Raw genomic sequence first — 22,595 nt, forward strand, 5'->3', positions numbered from 1 at the left:
TCTCTTTCGTCCGATCGCTCTGGATTCCGCGATGGGCGATCCGACTCGCCGCGCGCAACGATCGACAGCGGCGTGTCTCCCCGCGCACAGCTGGCAATGTCAATTGCTAGATCGGCCGATTTCGCCGCGTCGGCGAGAGGAAATTCACGCTTCGATCGATCGCATGCAGCTGGCTCATTTCGTTCCCTTTCCTTTTGCCGCTGACCGTTAGCTCGACGCGAGGTGAAAAAACGGAACGGTTTTTACCTCCGCGGGCGCGCGCGTAAACGAAGCGATACGCGCCTACGTGCACCGGTTGCAGACCGCGTAAACGAGGAGCAAGGATTTTCAGCGCGTGCCCGTTTGTGCGCGCTCGGCACCGGGAAGAGGCGACGGCTGTGTTTCACGCTGCAGAAATTCGCAATACAAGTTTCAAGAGCATACGATCCCACCTGGAAATTTTACTCGATTCAAATCGCCAGCAAGACGTTATTAACAATCGAAAAAGCTCTGCAATGGCTTGCACGCTATTTCTCAGCAAATTATGTACAACGAAGAAAGCTCTCGTCGAAAGCCGTGAAGCCGACAAAACAAAACAGCCTAGTATCTAAGCACCGTCTGAAGTACATAAGGTTGCGCGCTCCCCAATCGTTTGATCGCCAGCTGGAAAACTGCGCGCGCGTGCCGGCACCTAAGTAGCTTGGCATACATTTTAAAGCGCAGAGGCGCGGAAAAGACGATTTTCTGTCGGATAAATATTCTGCGGCAGTCCAAGTGCCGTAGCTCTTTGCTTTCGCAGCGCGCTACAGGCTCGTTTCTGCTCCAGCTCCGCAGATTGTTTTTACTTTTCTAGGAAACTGCATGTTGAGAGTGGAAGCATATTTACGAGGCTATCGTGTGTACGTAACCTTCCGAGAAACATTTCTCGAAGGGCCAAGCTTGCAAAAACGGCGAAGCACGAACTGAAGCTTTGCGGGTAAAAAAAAAATCTTATCAATCGTGGAATCGCTACTTTGGTTGGGAACCACCGATCAATAAATAAATAGATATATAAATATACATAGACGTCTAAGCAATGACATTTAAAGTGCAGGAAAAACAACAATAAAATTGAATGAACTTGAAGAATCTGTTGACTTTTCCAAGTTTATAAAACAGCCACCATCCCGTAGAAAGAATAAACAAAACAAGATCCGTTCAAAGCAACATTCATTGAATACCGATTAAAAATCAAAGCAACGGCATTGCTAACTAAATCGATGTCGCACTGACGAATATTGATAAACTCTGATCATAAAACAATAGTTATCTACCGCTTAATTTCAAGCAACGCGTGAGTAATCGGCTGTTATTTTCACGATTAACAAGCAACACCGGAGATAAGATGAAACTTGCATCATTCATTGTAAAAATTCGACAATAAACTGCGTTTCCGTGATACCGATAACAGATCTATATGGTCAAAAAGGAAAGTCGATCGATGAGCTAAGAATAGCGAAAGAAAACTACGTGTTTTTACAGGAGAATATAAGAAAGAAAACATTTGCCCTTGGCAGTGTTTTAAAGTGCTCCGTGTCTTTCTCGCGGCTGTACGCGCACAGTGTATACACAGGCACACACGCGCGCGCGCGCGCGCACCTGCCTTGGCAACGCGTAACTAAACGGAGCAGACTACACCGTGTCGCGCTCACCATGTTGCTGTTTTTCTTCTCTTCTGCTGAGCGTCGTGATTCGTCACTCCAGCTTCATTTCCACGGCCGAGCGTAGCACGCGCGCGCACAACGGATCGATGCTTCAATCGTAATTCAGCGCGCGCACGAGCAACAAGCTCGAGATGTCATCGTCGGGTGAAAACAGCAAACGATCTCGGCGCCGATATCTCCGACGAATTCACCACTGTCGCGCACTCGCGCGCAAAACGTCGAGGTCTGTTGCGGCGCGACCGACAGCCCAACGGACACTGACACGCGCTCGCGGCAGTACAGCTGGCGCCGCGCGACTGCCGCAGACAAGGACGGAGAGAGGCGGCTTACGCACACTTTGCTATATTGATGACGCGCTGCCTGCCTTCGCGTCATGTGCATACGTTGTAGAGGGGAGCGTGCAACTTTTCGACGATTCTTTTTCGATTCTCTCTTTTCCCTTTTTCGTCGAATAAACCGTGAGCCTGCTTGTCTTTTTTCGCGAACTACTCATTAATCCGTTTAATAAATCTCATGAAACGTGTGTAAAATGGATTGCGTGTTTTGTTGTTTTTATTATCGTTGGAGATTGTAGTTGGGTATTATTCATATTCGGTACTTAAAACACAATATATACAGCGGTTATTTTGGTACGAACAACCGAAGCTTAAGAACGCGTTTAAAACGAAGTAAACCAACTCCAAAACTTACGCTTCTTATTATTGCAGCGTATTAATATATCGTAAAATAAATTATTTATGTGATAAATACGCAACTCGACCGCAAGTATGCAAATATCATTTCACCATCGGATTCTTTGTAGAAATCGCACGATTCTATAATACGAAAGCAGCCGCAGCTGGATCTCATTGAACTTGAATGCCCTGAAAACACCTTCGCTCGCAATACGAAATCGTTTCTTCGACGCTCGCACCGCGGGCGAGGAAAATTTGATTTTGGCAAAGAAAAAACCGTCGACAGAAATAATCGCCGAAATCCAGCATCTGGCGCGCGCGCGTGACTCAGGCGCACCACTTGCGACGCGCGGTCGACGAGCGTGCCGGCGGTCGGTTTTTTTGCCTCGCCGTTTTACGCGCAGCCGACGACCAGCACCGCGGCTTTCCCGCAAAGATCGCCGCGTCGCGAGACTGCCGTCTACACTTGCCCTCCCTTTGATCTGCAGCCGCTCTCCGCGCAGTCCGAATGATTTGCCCGGCGCTTTGTTCGCCATCGCTCGGCAAGCGATGTCAGTGCGACGATTAAAGCGGCCGCGCGATCGGCCGGTCATCGTCGCACTGACATCGGGGCTTGGCGACAGCAGTCCTCTGATTCCGAAGGTTAGTCGCCGTTCGTAGCAACAGAAAAGTGGGCTGCGTAAAGCCGTTACTCAATCGACTAAAGCTAAGCTAAATTGCGAGACCCGCGTCACGCATCCGCTTTAACTTTTTCTCGTCCTCGAGACGTCGTCAATTGGCGCCGACAACCGGCGATCCGTACGTTCATCCCGATTTCGCTTAAGATAAAAAGCCACAGCATCGCCCGGAAGAATGAAAACAACACTTGGCCGTACAAGCGCCTTCCGAGTGCTTTCTCAAGTGATCCAAAGGCGCGCGGTCCTTCGCCGCGAATGACGCATCCGTGATACGCGAGCACGCTCGCGTTGATATTTCCCTCTGCGCGCGCCAATTGCGCAATTGGCGCGTCGCCCGTGAGATCCGCGCGAGCTTCTTTTGGGCGCGACGCGCAATGTCGAAGAAATGTCAGGATTCTGTACTGGCGGCAGTAAAAATCGTGCGCTTGTTGCTCGTCCGTGAAGATGAACAGAAAATTCGTCAATCGCAATCGGTCTTCGCGTTGGCAGGCACTTGAGTAGAGAATAAAACGACGCTTTATAAAGTGTGCGTTCCTTACACGCATTACGCATTTTCGATTATGAGATAAGCGTGGTTCGCGACATAATGACAGCGAATCACACATTGGAGTGGAGATTATTTCTAATGTATTGAGGTCATATAATATTGGACTGATGCATGGAGTGAAGGTTCAAAAAGAATAAGTTTTATTATAACAATTCGCCAAGTTGATATGGTTTTTTTTATGATTGGAACTTTGATAATTGGAATAGCTCAAACGGCTAAAGCGATCCAACGAAATATAAAGTAATGATTATAGATGTCATGATTTTGAAATTCTTATACATGATACTTCTAATAACGTATTAGCATATGATAAATTAAGACAGATCACAATTATATCACATACAAATAGACTCATACAATGAATTGAACATGTCTGTTACTTTTGATAAGTAAGTTTTTGTATGTGGTTTTGTGATATATGCACGTATTCTTTCAGCCTGTAATCAGATAAATAAAATATTCGTACATTGTATAATAATGATTTCTAAATTATTGCAGAAAAAATAATAAACTGTCTTTTGTTTTAACTGTATTTTTAATAATAATATAATATATAAGCCAGTTATACAATTCGTTAAAGCCAAGTTTCGTAATAAATTTTGCATTACAAAACATTATATATTTACATTCCATTTTTTTTTCTCTTTTGCAAATGACGGTATTAAATATTTCATGGACCTTACGCGTTGTTTTTCCTTTGTTTTGACCTTTGCCGCGTATATTCTTTTAAGTACACATGACTAGGATTTCATTTGGACAAGCTTACAAAAGTGTTCAAAGGTTGACAAATAAATTTTGATTAGCGGAAATTAGACTGTTTCAGGTTTTTGTTTGTTCTCATATCATCCACTCACTCTTTTGCCGACTAAACTTTTCTTTTCAATGATACAAAAAATGGTTTTCATTTAATTAATGTACATGGATGCACGTCTTGCGCAATATTGAACATTTGTTGTCACTACAAGCCTCATTTACGTGCTAAATCGCAATACATCAAAAAACTCCCACAATTATCCATTAAAAAAGTGATGATTGTTTCTTTTTGGTATATAAAGTGTTTATGGACTTCGTATTATAGTTTTTTTTGTTGCAATAATTATCACTGGTTTATTTATGTTTTTATTTTTTGAAAAAGTTATCAAGTGGCGTAAATGTACATCTATTCAGTGTTGAAATTCACATTTTTTCCCATATTTTATCGTTTATTAGCATAATCCAAAGTGTCAATCAAAGCATACACGTCGACCTGCATAAAGTGAGACGGTTTATAACTTGAGTAGACTTTAAAGTGCGTAGAGACTAGTTTTTGAATTATTCCGTTTGTTAGAACATCATACAATTTCAAAATTAAAATCCATCAAAGAACCTTTGTTTTTTTATTTACGACCTATTAAATTTATGTTAAATAGCAACTACATTAAATACGATTTTCACACTAAAAATTATACATTTTGTACTAGCTTTTGAAAATTTACAGTAACAAACATTGCCTCGTAGAAATTGTCACCTAATCGAAAGAAACATGCTAAAGAAAATAAAATACTTTTCTCTAACTAATCATTTACAGATAATTGTTCTATTCCATATGAAATAATGTGGTATAGAATGAAAATTACAGTAGCAGAAAATTGCTATATGAGAATATACTATGTTATTCAAATATTATGTACAAGAAAAAAAATAAACATTTAAACTAATTGCTGCAGCAAACATAACGTAGTCTTTAAGTAAAGATCAACTCATCAAGGTCAATACAAATTATAAAATCTAAATAAAAATTAAAAGACAAATAGAATGTAACGATCACACGAATACTTTTTCTTATCAAAGCTTAACTAAACTATTGTAGTTTGTGATTATCCGTTGTGATTTCTATTGCATTTTATTTTCTATTATATGCTTGTTTCAATACGCTTGTTTCACTTTATGTTTTACATGCAGTAAATTTATCTAATATTTGATTTTCCTCATCCACGTTTTTGTATGCTTTTCTCGTCTCTTATATAACTTATTTGATCATTTATCTTTTCTACGTATATCTCAATAGTTGACGCTGAATAATAAGCAATACAATTGAAAATTTCTTAACTCAATTATTCAGTCTTCTTTTATAAAAGTGAAACTAATGTTATTATTCAATAGACTTCTCATTTTATGTCGCATGTATTTTTGATTACGAATCAGTGATTAGATCGTTTCATTTTTCGTTACAGTAAGAAAATTAATTTCAAAAATCAAATGGTTCGTTTTGATCCTAAGACTTTGAACTTTTGTTAACTTTGTGTTCCTAAAATTGTATAACTCTCTACATAATCCATGTTAATAATATTATGCTATATATTGCAATTGACATCCGTTTATTTATACAGTCGCGTGACGAAATCGCGAGACGTCTTTCTCAGTCGAAAAATTAGTATACAAATTATTCCGTTAATATACACAATGCACGTGATAACAATAATATTCTATTTTTTTTATATCATTAGTAGAAATAGCGGCATTGCAAAGAACAAAAAAAAACATGCTTTCTTGTACAATTTGTATACGCATAGATCGGCGCTGATTTGAGTGTTCAAAATATTGCATTATTTATCGGGCAGAGTGGTTGTCAATCATCAATCTTCGGCACCACGTGGGATCCGTAGTTTAGCATTCTTTTATTTCGGTTCAAAGTATACGGACACAGATCGAGATAAACCTCACCGAAGTTTTTGTTGATCGTCACGCTAATTAGCCAGTGCTAACTCTTTGTTTCGTTTCAAATATTTTTCTTTATCATACATAATTTGCTTGCGTTGCAAAGAGTCTATGAGGACAGCATTATAGGCACTTTTAGGAAAAATGGATAATTCAACTTGATTTATGCATAAGTACGTAATGTAGAACAAATCATGTAACTATTTGGTTTGATTGTTTTGTCCTTCAATTCATTCGCAATCGACTTGACGTTCGGAAACATAAGTTTACCCATTTGTACAATAACGGTATTCGCAAAACCGTAGCGAGCAACAAAGTTTTGTTCGTTAAACTTCTTTTTATTACAACGAAAAAAATACTCTCTTTGACGAGTAAAACGGAAGTATACAATAAATATTATCGAGCAAGAAATAAGAAAATTTGTATACTATTCACATGCCAGCATTGCTTCTTCGTTGATCATTGCGATTATATAGATTTGTTTACCTACTTATTTTGCATCATTTTCTAGAAACGAAACTAATGGAAACATTTTTTCTACCGATCTAATATTTATATATCAATATTATGTTTATTATTATTGTATGTACATTACACATGCCCAAAGTTTGGTGCAGCAATAGAAATATTTTATCATCCAGTTAATATGATTTACTTTTTTTTTTTCTTTTTGATATTTACCTTTAGTTTAGTTAGTGTAAAATATAAAGACAGAAAAAATTTGCAATAGATTCTTCATTCTGACAATTACTCCGGAAGACTATTTGAAATCGTACTAAAGAAAAGATATTTAATATTTGATTTCTCAGGCTGTTTTTATTATGAATATAGTTTAAGTAATGAAATTTTTTTAAATAGGGAAAAATAAAATCTTTCGTGTAATTTTACTCGTCATTGCTCACCTCACATTGGCACTTGGATCAATTAAGTTTGCAATAAGTGTTTAAAAAATTTTCTCCTCGAAGGTGTTGAAAAATTAAAGCTGAAAAATATGTTTGCTAATATAGTACAAGCGGCTCTTCGATTGTTTATTGCGAGAAAAAATCGAGTAAACTTTTTTGAAAGTTATGTAAATGCTCGAAACGCGCGTTTCGAATACAAACTTCTAATGTAAAAGTTCTCAAATGTTCAGCCGCTATCATTCAAAAAATTGACAAGTTTGAACGGTAATTACAAGCATTAAAATAATATCGATGAATCAAAGATACTCATGAAAAAAATAATGCCGAGAAATTTGCATTGAATGCATTGCATATTTTACTTACGCATTATAGGTTCCTTTACGTTTCTAAACACTTTCAATCGAAACAGTAGACCTATACGCCTACCTATTTGCAAGTTTCAACATTTGAAATATATCAATCGATTCTAGGTCGAAGACACCATTCAAGACCTTTACTAATCAACAATTTGTGATTCGTTCGAGTTTCCAACCAACGATTCTTTGTCTGCGTTGTGTCAGCGTTGAGCTAAATATCGAGAAATCAATTTTTGTTTAAATAATAATCTGCCCAATGAAGGGCAACCAGCTGTGAAAGACACGATGCTCGTGGCTTTTTACAGACGCTACAAATAGAATCGAATAAATCTACTAACAACTACTAGTAAGCTAATTTGTCATATGTTCGGATGATAAATGAAATGACGATTCGAAAAATTTAGAAAGCAAGATGGAGTAGCCTGAGCCGAAATAGACGTCGAATAAATCGAGATGGTAACGAAAGCGAGAATTCAAAGGCAAGGCAGGCAATAATGGTCTACGTGACGAGCAACGACGACGCAGTAGCATGGCCCTCCTCGAGCCATTGTAATCAAAAGAGGCCTAGCTTGGTCCTGAGAAAGTTCTTAATGGGCGCGTAGTACTGCGACCTCAGCGCCACCATTTCCGGGGTCTTTCTTAAACCCTCGAACAACTTGGAGTCCGTTTCAAACACCAGAACCGTGACGATGAACAGCACAGTGATAGTCAGCATGAGCGCCGGTATGAACAGTTTGACGAAGCGTACAGTGCGCATTCGCAGGCGCGTGTTGCCGGCCACACTGGTCGTCGCAGGTATGGCGGTGCGGTGGCGCGACGTCGACGGCAGCGCTGCCGTCGCGTTCGCCAACGACGACGGAGTCGCCTGGATGACGGTGCCGATTTTCGAGTTCTGCAAGCGCTGCATTTTGGGCACGGGGGTGATAGAATGACTGCTGCCGTGGGGGCCGATTTTGGTGCCCAAGCTGCCTGTGTCGAGCAGCTGCGACTCCGAGGACGAGTGATCGAACGAGTCGCGGAAGTAGTAGTCGTTGTCGAAATCGTGCGGCATTACTGTGGACAGATTGAAAGGTGTGGTTAGTCCGTGTCGCCTGGCTCATCGACCATCGCAGACTGACTCTTTTCCCGTAGAATTGCCGTTCATTGTGGCTTTGCCAGACTCTTGAATCATCCTCGTTCGGCAAATGTAGCCTACGAAACATTTCCGAAAGAAAACGAACAATTCGTTTGGTTCGCGTGACGTGTGATGCGGATGATGGTCAACTTTCGTTACATTCGCAGGCGACAAACCAAGGCAGTGTGACTGCCGTCGCTTAATCTAACCTGCTTTCGATATTCACATTTCGTGCTGATCAATTGTACGCAACGAGCTCGGCGATCTCGTTCTACCGAGCAGTCGTCAGTCGACTGAAATCACATGCATCACAGGTAAACCTGATCGCAAGATGTTTGGCTGAGATATCTTCTATGTCGAAAGAAATCGCTGACGTAAGTAAGACAGAGCAGAAACAGCATGTCATGCAGAATATTTAACGGAGCCTCGACCAAGTATATATATATAGCAATGTACATTTGACTCGATATAATAAAAGCGTAGCTAATTGAAGTATATTCATAAAAAGTCATTCTAACAGCACGCAAACTAGAACAAGCCGAGCTACTTGGATCTACGATTGACAAAAAGGAGATGCAGGGTGGGATGGATGCATGGAGGTACACAACTGATGCACACAGCGGTTAGTAACAAGTTGCGCGGGTCGTCGCACTAAAGGCGTCGCGCTTCGTTCGAGTGCACGTCGAGAGGCAGCGTCGCTGCATGGCATTTGCGAGACGTCGAGATGTGTGTGCGGCACAGCGAAGGGGAATATAATCTAGGCTACGAGAAGCTGAGATGAGCTGTATGGTACACTGAAGGAGTGTGCGTGCGAGAGAGTTTGGCGAATGCGACTTTGGAGGATGGATGTACGGTCGGGTCTTGCGGGCGCGTCCGAGAGCACCATCCGACTGTCTGATCTTCCGATGTGGGCGTCACGTCCGTAACATGATGCTGTCGGGGTTGCGTCCGGTGGGTGTCGTGAACGATCGCCCGCGAGCCTCGAGGATGATCGTTCAGAAGACCCGCGGACGCGCGAGAGAGATGCGAAGAAAAAGAGAGAGGGTGGTTGGTGGAGGGATGTTGTTGGTGACGGTCTTCGCTCTCACCTGTACCGTCGACATGGTCAGTGTCCGTCGCGGGCCTGCTCAGCCTGCGGGTCAGCCTCGTCCTGACGTCGCCGTTGGGCAACGGCGCTCGCTCGGCGGCGGCGGCGGCGTCGGCGTCGGCGGCGGCGCTGGCGTCGGCGGCGGCAGGAGGCGCTCGGACGCGGGCTTTGGCAGGTGCGAACGAGCGCCTCAAGATGATGGCCGTGGTCCTGACGATTTTGGGGTTTTTCGAGTCGAGCACGTCGCACATTTTCTGGCGCACCACGCTACCGATATCCCGGCCGTCGTTCAATTCCTCCGAGCCTATCACGATTCTCTGACTATAGAGAGCTTGTAGCGGACGCGTGCACATTGGGAATTTTATTGGCATTTTTATTGTCGTGGTGACGAGACTCGAGGTCGAGGACGAGGTCGTGGTGGTTGTGGTGGCGTTCGTGGTGGTCGTGTTACAGGTTGTACTTGTGGTGGTGGCACTCGCATGCGCATTCGTATCGTCTAAAGCTATAAAAAGATAAATAAAGAGAGAAACGGGCAGGGAGAGAGGGGATCGAGGGCAAAAAAGTAAAGTATCAATGCGAGAAAGCGCACACGGACGAAGCGATTCGCCGAGGCTCCTTTCGCCCTTGCGCTCCGACCACCACGCGCAGCAGCACAATAGCTGACCGATGCACCTCCGCATCGTTGAATCGAGGCATGGGCGCGACTCGCCGAATCGCTCGCACACTTCAGACGTTCGGAAGCTAAGTATATGCCATACGATTACTCGAGCGCTGATGTAGAGTATAAAAGCCAGTCGAGAGCACGGATATAGACAGTGCGAGAGATAAAGCGAAGCCGAGCTGACTTTGCTTCCGTGCACCACAAGAACAGAATAAACACATGCAGATATAGTTGCTGACTATTCTCGCCGATGACAATACTCCCTGTGCCGCCGGCCACTCAGCATGCACAATTATTGTTGTCATCGCCGAGTGTGTTTTCGAATTTACTCGCGACTCTAGTCATGAAGATATCTCCAGATCTCTAGTAATGTACCTTTGTGCAACATTATTATAGGTTCTGTATATAATGTCGGTATACGCGTTTGTACAGATCCTGTAACTCTTTTGCGTGATACTTTTACGTGCGGAAAGCTTCGTCGTGTCGCGTAAAACAGATTCAGACTTACCCTTCTTGCGGAAACACTTGTTTTTCCATTTCAATTAACGTTTCCAATTCAAGAGCGTTCGAAAGCCTTTCAAGCGAATCGCATTTCTACAGTACGACGCGAAAAAGATAACAGGATCGCTTTGTATATTGTCACGCACAAAAATCATTGTTCTTTTTTGTTGCTTCTTTCAAGTGCCTCGCGCGAGAACATTATTGAACAAACACGGGCAGATATCGAAAAAAATTATAAATAAAAAGAAGAAATTAAATTATTAATTCGGAAGTTTGTAAACTGGAAAAAAAGAACATGAAAATTAATAATGAAAATCAGGGTGAATCCTCGAATCACATGATTCGAACTCGTAGAGGACTTGGAAATCGTCGATTTTACGCGCAGTGCCATTGTTTTTTCGTGTAAAACAAATCCATCAGCAGGAATTTTCGAGGTAAACGAAGGATCCAAAAACGCGAACGATCGGAAAGCCATGTCCTTGCCCGTCCGAAAAGGAAAATTAAATGAACGCCAAACCGGAAACACATAACTAACCATTGTTCCTCCTGGCGTGTATCTCCTGGTCCTCGGAGACGGTCTCGAGTAAGGGTAGAGTGTTGTCGGGGCAGTAAGGCGAGCTGAGTGGCATGCCACCGCCGATGTCGGACATGCCAGCGCCGTCGAGGCCCGCGCTGTGACAACTCCGTGGCAAACTCGAATACCCTGCATCGGCAACATGAGTCCATTTTAAACGACCTTTTTAGTCTGTTTCTCGCTGACAGGGGGAATCGATTCGTGTGGGTGTACATCGACAAGCTCGCAGTATTTTCAGTATGTATATACGAGTGTGCTTTGGCCGCGCAGTTGGTCAACGATCGTTTTTACGATTGCGCGGCTACACGCGCGAGAATCGTTGCCTTCGCTCGATGATCGCTTGCAAATGACTTGATGCTTGGTGGCTTGGGTTGGGCGGGATTGATGTCGGTTTGATTGGCAGGTGGTCGCCTTCGCTGTGCGAAGCATTTTCCGAGGATGTTTTTTTTTCCCGCAAAGTGCATCGATCGACACGGGCGAGCTCCCAGGCGAAGTGGCAAAGTGAATTTCCCGTGTGTCTCGCAACTTTGATTAAAACAAAACAGCTCGACAGAGTGTAGTGACTTTGAAAAGAAGTGATTTGACGAATGATCGAAGAGACTGAAAAAATTCTACAGAACAACAGCCATGCTACACTGTTTGTAGTTGTTTGTAGTTGTTGGTAAAAGTGTCAAGCTATTTCATAAACACCGTTTGATTCTTGTTGCGTGTGACAGAAATCTAAGGTACGTGCCATCTAAACGTATACAGTAATAATTAAATCTTCGAGGCTATAACACGAAAGATACGAAAGATACGAAAGATACGAAAGAAAAATAGAGGAAAAGTTGCATATAATGGAAAAGTCCTTGTGTAAAGAGATGAATGATGAAATCGAGCAATGAGAAGCATATGATCAGCCTTTGGAGCTGTGTACTAACGAATCTCAACAAGATCCTGACTGGGTGTGCTGGGGGTAGCAGGAACGCTGCTGGCTTTCCTTCGGAGACCAGTGGAATGGCAGCGCTGAATCGGCGGTGGATCCTCCTTCCTCAGTGGACCCGTCTGCTCAAGCACCTCGCGCTCCGTGCGCCCGGTATACTTGAACTTTGTGCCCCACGAGAATATCGAACCGCCAGACATCACCGGCGCGTCCTTGGCACGTGGCAGCCTGTGAGATTATTTATCGTCGAGTCATTTGGTTAATTTCGAAGACGATCGGGGCTTCGTGAAAAGATACAAGCGACAACTGGCGTTTCCATATCAAAGTCGATAGTTGCTCGGCGGGGGGGCTTGTACTTTTTTTCTCTTGTTTTCTCGTACCGGAAGATAACGAAGGAGTAACGCTCATTGGCCTATCGTATATGTACGACAGGCGCACTTTATCTAGTATTGAAAACGTTCACGCGGCCGAAGAGTAAGTGGCAGTAACAATAACGTGAAGTGACAGTCGTCGCTAACGAATTCCACGTCGTAACTCGAAGAAAACCGAGACGTTCAAATGTGTACGACGCGTAGAGTAGCCTCGGGGATTTGTCATTAGGCGTTCGCAGCACAATTATCCTCTCCGTACTCTTTCGTCGAACCCTCGTTACGAGCATCGCCATCGATCCTCGGCACCCTCTCCCAAGACTCAACAAGTAAATACGCGCAGCGAGGGAAAAAGGGGGTCGAGCGCGGAGTAGCCGACGATTGCACGTTGAAGCCCTTGGACGCTGGCCAAGCGAATAGACAAGCGTCGCCGTGTCCTAATACAACAGGTCATTTTTCCCGGCGGGCGTCGTACGTCTCGTCGAGCTCGTTACGCGTGCCGCGAGCTTTGTTTCGAGTTCCGTGCGGCCGCGGACTCGCGGCAAACGAGATTTTCCGGCTCCGCGCGTCCCTGCCCTCCTTTTGTCCCGCTGCAGGCGCTGGCGTTGGCGCGCGGTCAATTAGCGTGTTGGCTTTGGCATTGTCGGTGACTAACCTGCCAGCGACCGTGAGACGTTGCACGGAAAATCTTGACTCGATATCCCGATCGATACCTAATTGACGTGCTTCCAGCTTTTTTCATGCCGCAGCTACGACATTATCGCGCCGTACTTCGCGTGCAATGCGCGCAACGCGAATGAGTAGACTTGCGCCACTGAAGAGCCTCTCGTTGAAATTCAATCAAATTTTTATTAAAGCTGCGAGCTCGTTGTGCCACTTTAATACATCAGCGCACGTCGTTGCCTTTATCGAAAGCCTGCTGCAGGCACGAAAGCACGCGGTATGATTTTCTCTCAGCACGCGCAATAATGTTAGAGAGGTTTAGGACGATAAAAGCGTACACTGCATTGAAAAAACTCAAGGAAAAAAAGTAGGCCGGCAAAAGCCAATATCGCAAAAATTCAGTGAATGGCGAACAAAAAGAGACGAAAACGCGCAGAGGCGTTCTTTTGCGAATCTCCAATGCGCCTATATTGCCGTCGAAAAAAGAGAGAATAATTCCGATCGGTTGGGCGCAAAATTAATTTCGAGTCTCCTTGACAAAGAGAAAATATGTGATTTTCTGGTTTTTTTTTTCATTATCGAAGAGTATATCAAACGCGACATTATTATTATAAAAGCCGTGAGCGCGTAGGATGATACTTGGAATCTCTCAATGTTCATAATAATTCAAAGGAAATGCAATTAAAAAGCAATCGTTCCGTCGTCTAATTAATAAGAACAGTGGCGCGAGCGACTAATGAGCAGCGCGCAATTATGCGCGCACACGCCGAGAAACGCAAAGCCCTACTCCCCTGCCGCTGGACTCGCGAGGCTTTGGTTTGTCTTTCAGAGGGCAAACTTTTCCCGACGTTTATTTAATTGCACTCGGACTACTACTGCTGCTGCGGCTGTGTTGAGCTATTCGAAACCCTGTTGGGTAGTTTTTCAAAGTGACGCGAAAGAAATTATCGAGGTAAATCCGTATAACAAAATTAAAATTGCCATTTACTCTTCGCTGTCGAACGTTGCGAATAGATTTCCATTGAGAAATCACATTACAGTCCGTGAACAATCGCAAGTCGATATTTTCAAACCACGAACTCTATCAATATCAACTGCTCTAATCTGTTTTCTACGTCGATCTATTTTATTAACTGACTTTTGCTTCTACTGGATAAGTACAAAGCTAACAACTAAATATCGACTAAAGTACACTTTGTAACGTAAGTATAAGCTTTTAGTTCAAAAGACTGACTAACGCAAAAAAAAAAGGAAATGATGTGAATGTACTCACGTGAAGAAGAGCATTTGCTCGATGGCGCATCTCCAGACGTGGCGGCAGTTCGAACCCGTGGGACACTTAAACCCGACGGTGTGCTTTTTCTGCAAAATTACCCACACATCCAAAACCAATTCTTTTTCTACGTCTCAAAGTAGTTTGTCTCTCTCTCGGCAAGGAGGAGCTTTCTCCGCGCTTGCAGTCGAAATCGTCTTGCAACTTCGCGAATATGAAGAATCGATCTCGACTGCAATCGCGTAGCCTAGCTTTCCCTATGTAGAAACAAACGAGCTCAATTGTTCGTTTCTAGACGTAAAGAGATGCGAATTACAGAGGGCGCTTTCAAATTAAAGTACGACGTCATTTGAAAACCACGTAGCGTGCATAAATTACTGCGAAAAGAGAAAGAGAGAGAGAGAGAGAGAGAGAGAGAGAGAGAGAGAGAGAGAGAGAAAGAGAGAAAGTAATCACGCTGGCGCTTTAGCTCGTTAAAATTGTCAATGCGTGCGAGAGCGAGGGCTAAAAATCACGCTCCGCTCGATCCGCGAGTAAGAGGCTTGGAAATGGCCTTCGTTATCCTGAATGGATCGGCATAATTTATACGCGTGCGTCGAGTGCTTGACTCGCAGGAAAACTTAAAAGGGCCGCGCTCGAAAAGAAGAAACGAGAGTAGTGTTTTCACGAGGTGAGCGACGGCGTAAACAGCAGCTAGAAGTCCGTGCATTATTTAACGTTGCTCGCGTATCCTTGAACCGCCAAGCTTATTACGGTCAAGAAGAAAGTCCAAGCTGCGAGTTTGCGAGAGAGATCGATAAAACGCACTGATGAACTTGAGGAGCGACGCGAAAGCGATTGTTGGAGCGAACGGTTGGCAATGCCCGTGCGCCAGATCCGCGCGCGAACGCGCGCGTGTAATTAGCATAATTGCCAGTCTAGCAATTTCAATTCATTCGCGTCGTCGAATCGCGTCTACCGTGACAAGCTCGAGGTGTTTCGAAATCGAATCGACCGGCGGCAGCCAAGTATCAATGAATTAAGAATCGGATTACGGTTATTCAAATTGAATTAATAGCACTGAATGCGTTATAAGACAAGGTCACGGAGCAGCACGCGCGGAGTCACTGTTACTCGTGCTGAGAATTTCACAGAACCGCACCGTGCGCCCATAAAATATTCATCGAGGTGCTACTGCTGTTTCTTTCTGTTTTGGCGTGATTAGTGCTCAATAGCCGCGGCTAACGTGCGCCTTTCGCGCTCGACATCTTGACGGATCCACTGCGAATGCTGCTTCTTTGCCGCTCGCGCCCCCGTGCACGAGCAAAGCGCCAGGCGACATTATCAAAGAAAAATGAAAAACAGTTACTCCAGCGGTTTTCCTCTCGTCAATATCCAGCACGAGAGAAAGGTAGAAGACGCGCAAAAATCACACGCGCGCAACGCGTAGCGTCAGCGAGAGAGCGACTAACTGGAAAAAAAAGTCAAGTTGAACTCACCTTTGTCCTCATGTCCTGAAGCGAGACAGACAGCCGTGCGAGAGCGAGACAACAGTGAGAGAGAGAGAGAGATAGACAGACAGACAGAGAGAGGGAGACAGCGAGCGCGCGCAGCGGGTGAGGTAAAATAATGGGATTACTTTTACTTGTAAAACTATATAGCCTCGATGACTAGATCTATATATATATCGGTGTATATATATATTAGTCTACACGCCTAAGTGCGCCAGTACTTACGAGTGAACGAGGCCGTGCGAAATATAGGCGCGACGAGATTCTAGTTTTATTATCACGATTGTTGTCACATGACTATCGTCTGACTATACTCGTATCGCTTCTACTTACCGACTTTTAACCACTCCGCTCGCTTTTCGTAATTAATTAAGCTTCGTTCATCACATTAAAAATCTTTTAACTGTAAGCTTCGGGATAGTACCGTCGTATAAAATAAAGAAGCATTCGATCCCGCAGAGGCTAATCTATAATGCACACGAGAGTAATAAATAAAAAGGATGAAGCGTGAATGTCACGAAACTTACTTATGGAATATGAAAGTAGACATTTAATAAATTAGATAAAAATACAGGAATCCTCGCGTGGAATACACACCCAGTTCTCTATACCGCAACTCTCTATACGCGTGTGCGTGTGCGAAACGCGTTTTAACGCGTCGTAATGATGAATTCGAATTTTATCGATCGGTGCTCGGTCGGTAATGCTGACGTAAATGCTTTTTTTATGTAAACACGAAAATCAGTTTTTAGATTTGAGCTGCGCGAAAGTATTAATACTAAATTTGTAATGCAATGAGTAGACGCGTCAACAACCCTTCGGAAAATAATAAAATCGTCCCTCGATTTACAACTATAAGCCACGTTCACTCGTTCTATGTAACTCTAAATATAAATTTCCAAGTGAATAAAAGGTACCGGATCGTCGGTGTTACCTCGGTTATCGTCAGATGAACAATGAACATCTTGCCCTCGAAATTGATTTTCTGCACTTCCGGCCAGCGGAAGTGGTTGGTTTTACGAGATCCCTGGAACGTTAGGATCCCGTGATGATTGATGCCCAGGTACAATGGGGTGCCTTTGTGATCCTGTGGAATTTTTCGAATTTAGTTTAGCGACCGATGAAACTATAAGCTACGAAAGCTAACTTTCATCTGCAACCAAGCCGTACAGAAAAGTATCGGAATACAAATTGTTGGCCAAATTTTGTGCTGGTTGAATGCACGCAATTTTAATCTCGACGCCTCTCTCTCTCTCTCTGTCTCTCTCAAAACAATAAGGAATCGGCCAATCTTCGTCAGCAATTGCGAAATCGTAGACAAGGCTGCTAATTTGGACGAAAAGTCCTTGAGTACCAAAAGATCTGACGGCAATCAAATCGGACTGCAAGAGGGAGTCGAATGAACCTCGCAATTAGTTATTTTTGACAAAAGCCATGGCAATTGATCCGATGCTCTATTCGAACGATGATCGACGGTGGGTTTTGTTTACACATAATTAGCAGTCAAGTTTCCCTTTTCTTGACTCGGCGTCAGATTCTAATCCGATCAGAATACTCTATCGAGAAGTCTCGATTAAGCAATCGCAACGCAATCCCATTGGAATCCCATCGATTGATTGCGCGACACATCGTCGAACTTTTTATTATCTCCGATGACAATTCAATCAGTTCGATTTATCAATGAATTCTCCGCGGGCATCTAATTAAACTCCGATATTCCCGCGTCTCCGTGCTCAAAAAAAAACCTACGAAAATCGATTGTCTCTGGTATATTCCCTTATTCATCGAGCTATTATCCTTTTTTCGAACGCGACAAGGAAGACGCGTAATAATTCATCTCTATATGCAGCGAGCTCTCGTCTGCAGGGTCTATTATGTACGCGGATGCTAGTCCGGAAGAAAAAAGAGTCTTTACCGGAACCACACGGGTTACGTAACGAAATTAATGGTGACACCCGGGAGAATCTTTTTCTACCCGGGTTCATTTTCCATTCCACGGAGGTTATATATATCGAACATCATCGACGCACAGCCACAGCCAATTAAAGTACGCGTTACTGTTGCACGAGGTCGCAGGTGACATTGCAAACTGCAGATGAATAATATTAGTTTGGTGAACTGACACTGGAGTTCGGTACACGGGTAGCCGGAATTTCCGTGTACGAATTCGTTGGCGTAATTATCTGTTTGGTTCGTTTGAATTGCAATGCCGTCGCGTAAACTTCGAGGCAGGGTGCTCCGAAGCGTTTTGATGGATTTCGATTTGAGTGAAAAAGAAAAGAAACGTACTGAAGAAAATACAATGAAAGTATGTCCAACGATAGCAAACAAAAAATCACTCGATATACATAAGAAAAGTGAGAGAGAAAGAGAACGCACGTCAGGAGCAAAATATCAATTTTGGCGAGAGAGTGGTAATGTCGACGCTGCTACATCACCACGCGCGGAGATCAAAGGCGAACCCATAACTACCGCAAAAAATGTAGTCTCGGGCAGTTGAAAGCATTGCCATGGAACGAGATGGTCCAAATAGCTTTCGTCTGCTTTACAACTTGCTTTCGTCGCCGGGACGTTGATAGTTCAACGAACAAGCCAATTCAACGAAACGATGGCATAATAAGCTCTTTCAGTCTTGAATAAGTTAATACCGGCGATTGGGCCGACTCGAATTTCTACAAAACTCCCACAACAAAAGGAAGAAGCTAGCGGCGAAGCAAATATAAAAGAGAGAGAGAGAGAGAAAGAGAGAGAATCCTGCAACGCGTTCCATTCTGGGTCAGCGCCGAAGGAGCTTACCTAAGAGGAAAAACTTTGACGCAACGAGAAGAGAAAAGGACCCAAGCCGATGACAGTTGTTAAATAAAAGAACGCACGCGTGTTTTCTGCGCGAAAAGTCGTCGGTAAACTGCCAGTGTTATAATTTGAAAACTTCAGATGATTAATCACGAAGGATGCACGTACGAGCACGTGAACTTTCCGTCGATAAAAAGTCGCGTGGAAAGTGGGTCGATATATAAATCTGCCTTGGAAATCTTTGTTATTCCACTGCGAGACTTTTTTTTTAAGAATGATAACGTATTATCCGTGAATTGTAGCTTTGCGGAACGCCGCGCGTGCCTAGAATTTCTCGAACTTGGATTTCGTTCTTTCCGTCGTCGTCATCGTCCTGTTATTCAAATGAGACCGTTAGATGATGTTCCACAGAGAAAGGAAGCGCGGAAGGAGGAGGGGGATCGAGCATTTATTAAAACAGTATTAGCGAGCTGTTATGCAAATATTTTGGCACTCGAATGAATTACATTGATCTTTCGCTGTTACGCAATCAAGACTTTTGCCTGTAAATCATCAACCGCAAGACGCATCTTCCGCTCTCTGTAAAATGTTCGACGAGCCGCACCCCGTCAAGTCCAAAAACGAAAAAATTAGCGTCGAAAGCAGAGAGAAAGAAAGCACACGCGAGTTCCCTCGAGGCGTCGTCAACGTAATTGAACTATCGAGCATCGAAGTTGGCGAGCGGTAAGATATGCAAAGCGCACTGGGCTTCCCGCGCGATTTACGAGAAATAGCTCTCATTCTCGAGTAGTAAAACGTCGCTCGGCTGGGCAAAGGAGCGGAAAGTACTTGGAGGTCTCGGAACAGTACGGGCATTATCGCTGGAGATCTCACTGCGTTATAGAGTCGTCGTCTGATCAAGCCCGGCTCGAGCTACGTATCTCAATCGCGAGAGTGACGCCTCGTGAAATTCTCGGCTAGCCGCCTCTCGCGCGTCAATTATCGCGCGCTTCCTTCCGCGTCCGAGCGAGATGGCGAGAATAACGAGCGCAGCCGCGCGCGACGATAAGGAAAGTGGCGCAGCCGGCGCGGTAAATAATGCCGCGTCGAGTTACCGTCTTTGTGCTCGCGCAATCGGCTCGTGTGTTTCGCGAGCTGCTCGGGCGAAAACTTCATGCCTCGGGCATTTCGGTAAAGGGTTAGGAGGAGGGGGGAGGTCTTTCATAAATTTGCAGAATTCTCGCAGGCTCGCTTTCATTGAAGTAGTTGGCGCGGGCGCGAGCTGGAAAATCGATGTGAAATTTCTCGGCCGCGCCTAACTTTTTCGTAGCCGAGCGCGAGCGCGGATTCTCTCGTCTCTCTCCGCGCGGGAAGTATTATTATTCTCTAAAGGGCTGCACGTTGCTCGCTACGAGAGATGTATAGCTCGCACGAGTGAAAGGAACTGCACCCCCCCCCCTCACTGGGCTTCCTGCGCCCCGCAGGGAAAGCGAAACATTAAGCTTTAACTGACGTTACGTTTCGTACCTTGGCTCTTGTGAATATCGGCCTGAAAGAAGTGTAATGAAATGTCGTGCTATCAAAGTTTTCAAAGTTGGTTGGAGCGCATAATAGAGAGTGGAAAATAATTCCCGTTACATCCGAACGAAAATTTCAATTAGCGAGCCGGTGCATTAGCGGCCCGTTTTAGCGCGGCCATTCAATTTCACGGCGCGAGTACGCCATCACGAAAAAATGAGCGCGATATTACAGTGGTCTGTCGTAAAAGCGAGGGCGCGCGCGAACGATGCTTAAGACGAAGGGGAAAGCTCAAAAGCTCACCTTGACGGGATGCGGATCGACGGCGTAGGTGTCGAGCTGCGACGCGTGCTTGAGAAAGTGCGTCTCCGCCTGCTCGACGCTAAAACCCTTGAGCTGATTTTGATGGAGATCCAGCGCCTTCTCCTCTATCGCCTCGGTTTGCTTCAGCAGCAGCTTGTGCTCGGACATGTAGTTGCCTTGATGCAGATCCGGATTGTAATCGCCCAACTCGCCTGCAAGCCGCGCCACAGAATTTCGATCGCAAACGAGTTCTTCTCCGAAAATCCGATGGGGGTTCGCCGTGTGCTCCACGGCGGCGGAGAGCTCGGCGCAACTTTTCCGAAAGAGGTCGTCGGCCAGACAAAGTTTTACGAGCTCGCACGTTGTCATTTCCGCGGGTCTTGCATTTCCAAGATAAATCTTGCGAGCGAAAGAGAGCAGAGGAGATTTGAGCCAGGCGCAGCGATGTGGGTTAGGACAATTCGTCGTCGTGTCTCCTTCTCTTGAGAGACGGGCGGCGGCGGCGGCGGCGGCGGCGGCGGCGGCGGCGGCGGACGCACAGAGGGGAAGTAACGGAGGCCGAGACGTCGAGGCCGACGTGACGTTATAGCCCGTCGTCGCGCGAAGGACGAGTGTGGGTTCTCGCGCAAGTGCCAGCTCCGCAGCGAATCTGTGCCGCGATGCGAGTGCTTGTCTCGCTCGACGTCGCCGCGGCGCGGGAGGCAAAGTCCCGCGAGCCGAGACGTAGGCACTCGGGCAAGCCTCGGGATCGATGCGCGTCCGGATTACGTCGAGCCGGTCGCGCACTACCACGGCTCCGTTCGCCGCCCAGCAACGATCTTGGCTGCGCGCTCTCCCCGCTGACTGTGCCGCGACGACGCGACGCGCTGTACGCGCACTTCTCACCGGTGCACTCACTTTGTATGATGCAAGCGGCGAGCAGGGCAGCTTCGCCAGGACTGCAGTAGAGCCGACCGTGGAGCAGATCCCTCTTCAGCTGCTGATAGACTTGGTAGCGCGTGATCTCTTCCTTGAGTCGCATTGGATCCGGCGGATAGAATTTCACGCGGAAACTGAACAGGATTGGATCCATATCTGCAACAATGACGTTCTATTGGGTGGAGGTTTCGAAGGGCAAAGAGCTTCCACATTTTTCCCCGACAAAGAAGGCTTTGAATGTCGAAAAGTGCCACGATGCGTTTCAATTCCTAGGAAGTAGGTTGCCCATCGCTACTCATTATAACCAATGACAAAGTAGTTTCGCGCGCGAAGCGCAAACTTTGACCTAGATATGTATCCGATAAGGGAAAACTGGTGCCATCCAGATCCAACCTAAACATTGCCCGCTTGAAACGCCTTAATTCTCTCTCTTCTCCGCAGTCTCTCGCGTCACATCTATCTTTCGCGGACACGCGCCGTCGAGGCGGTTCAGGCATGCAAAGTTCATAAATACGTACGGTCGACGCTACACAAAAGGTCAAGCGCGTATAAATAGCCTCGCACGAGCAGGCAAATCGGCGCTACACACACCCTGTTCAATCCAAGTGCGAGTGTTCTTTTTTCTTTTCTTTTCATGCTCGCTTTGTTTCTTCAACGCAATGGTCAAGGGAAGATTTGTTAATGCACGAGCTTTCAAGTCGTGCGTCGTGAAGTTACATGCCATGGTGGAGAAAGTTTATGGATATGACACCATACTATTATTCGTTGCGTTACTTCCAGTTACTTTGTACAAATAATTAGCTACATCTGGTTTAATTATTATTTTTAATGAATAACTCAAGATGCTAGCAGAGTCGAGTTCATCCCAACTACGTTGAATGGTATTTTTCTAAAGT

At 44.9% G+C, this 22,595-nt stretch overlaps 2 protein-coding genes across 8 annotated transcripts in view; both read right to left on the reverse strand.

The window, feature by feature from the left end:
• The window catches only part of LOC131672628 (unconventional myosin-Ie-like), a 34,152-nt gene extending 32,195 nt beyond the window's left edge, over window positions 1–1,957 (reverse strand). The window contains exon 1 of the mRNA XM_058949991.1: window positions 1,671–1,957. Within this exon, the coding sequence (XP_058805974.1) occupies window positions 1,671–1,673 (3 nt within the window). The 5' untranslated portion in view covers window positions 1,674–1,957. The remainder of the gene's footprint in view (window positions 1–1,670) is intronic.
• Window positions 1,958–4,005: 2,048 nt separating this feature from the next.
• The window catches only part of LOC131672606 (FERM domain-containing protein 5), a 30,201-nt gene continuing 11,611 nt past the window's right edge, over window positions 4,006–22,595 (reverse strand). Inside the window, exons 3-11 of one of the 7 annotated variants that reach the window (XM_058949950.1) lie at window positions 21,679–21,855; window positions 20,782–20,993; window positions 17,123–17,275; window positions 16,177–16,191; window positions 14,699–14,787; window positions 12,393–12,622; window positions 11,434–11,601; window positions 9,738–10,238; window positions 4,006–8,588 (exon numbers count right to left, since the gene is read on the reverse strand). In XM_058949950.1, coding sequence (XP_058805933.1) covers window positions 8,089–8,588; window positions 9,738–10,238; window positions 11,434–11,601; window positions 12,393–12,622; window positions 14,699–14,787; window positions 16,177–16,191; window positions 17,123–17,275; window positions 20,782–20,993; window positions 21,679–21,855 — 2,045 coding nt within the window. In that variant the 3' untranslated portion in view covers window positions 4,006–8,088. The remainder of the gene's footprint in view (window positions 8,589–9,737; window positions 10,239–11,433; window positions 11,602–12,392; window positions 12,623–14,698; window positions 14,788–16,176; window positions 16,192–17,122; window positions 17,276–20,781; window positions 20,994–21,678; window positions 21,856–22,595) is intronic. The other 6 variants (XM_058949949.1, XM_058949952.1, XM_058949947.1 and 3 more) reach the window with 6 other exon arrangements.

Source organism: Phymastichus coffea, unplaced genomic scaffold (assembly GCF_024137745.1).
Source record: "Phymastichus coffea isolate CEN01 unplaced genomic scaffold, Cenicafe_Pcof_1.1 PCOF00155, whole genome shotgun sequence".
NCBI classification, from domain to species: Eukaryota; Metazoa; Arthropoda; class Insecta; order Hymenoptera; family Eulophidae; genus Phymastichus; species Phymastichus coffea.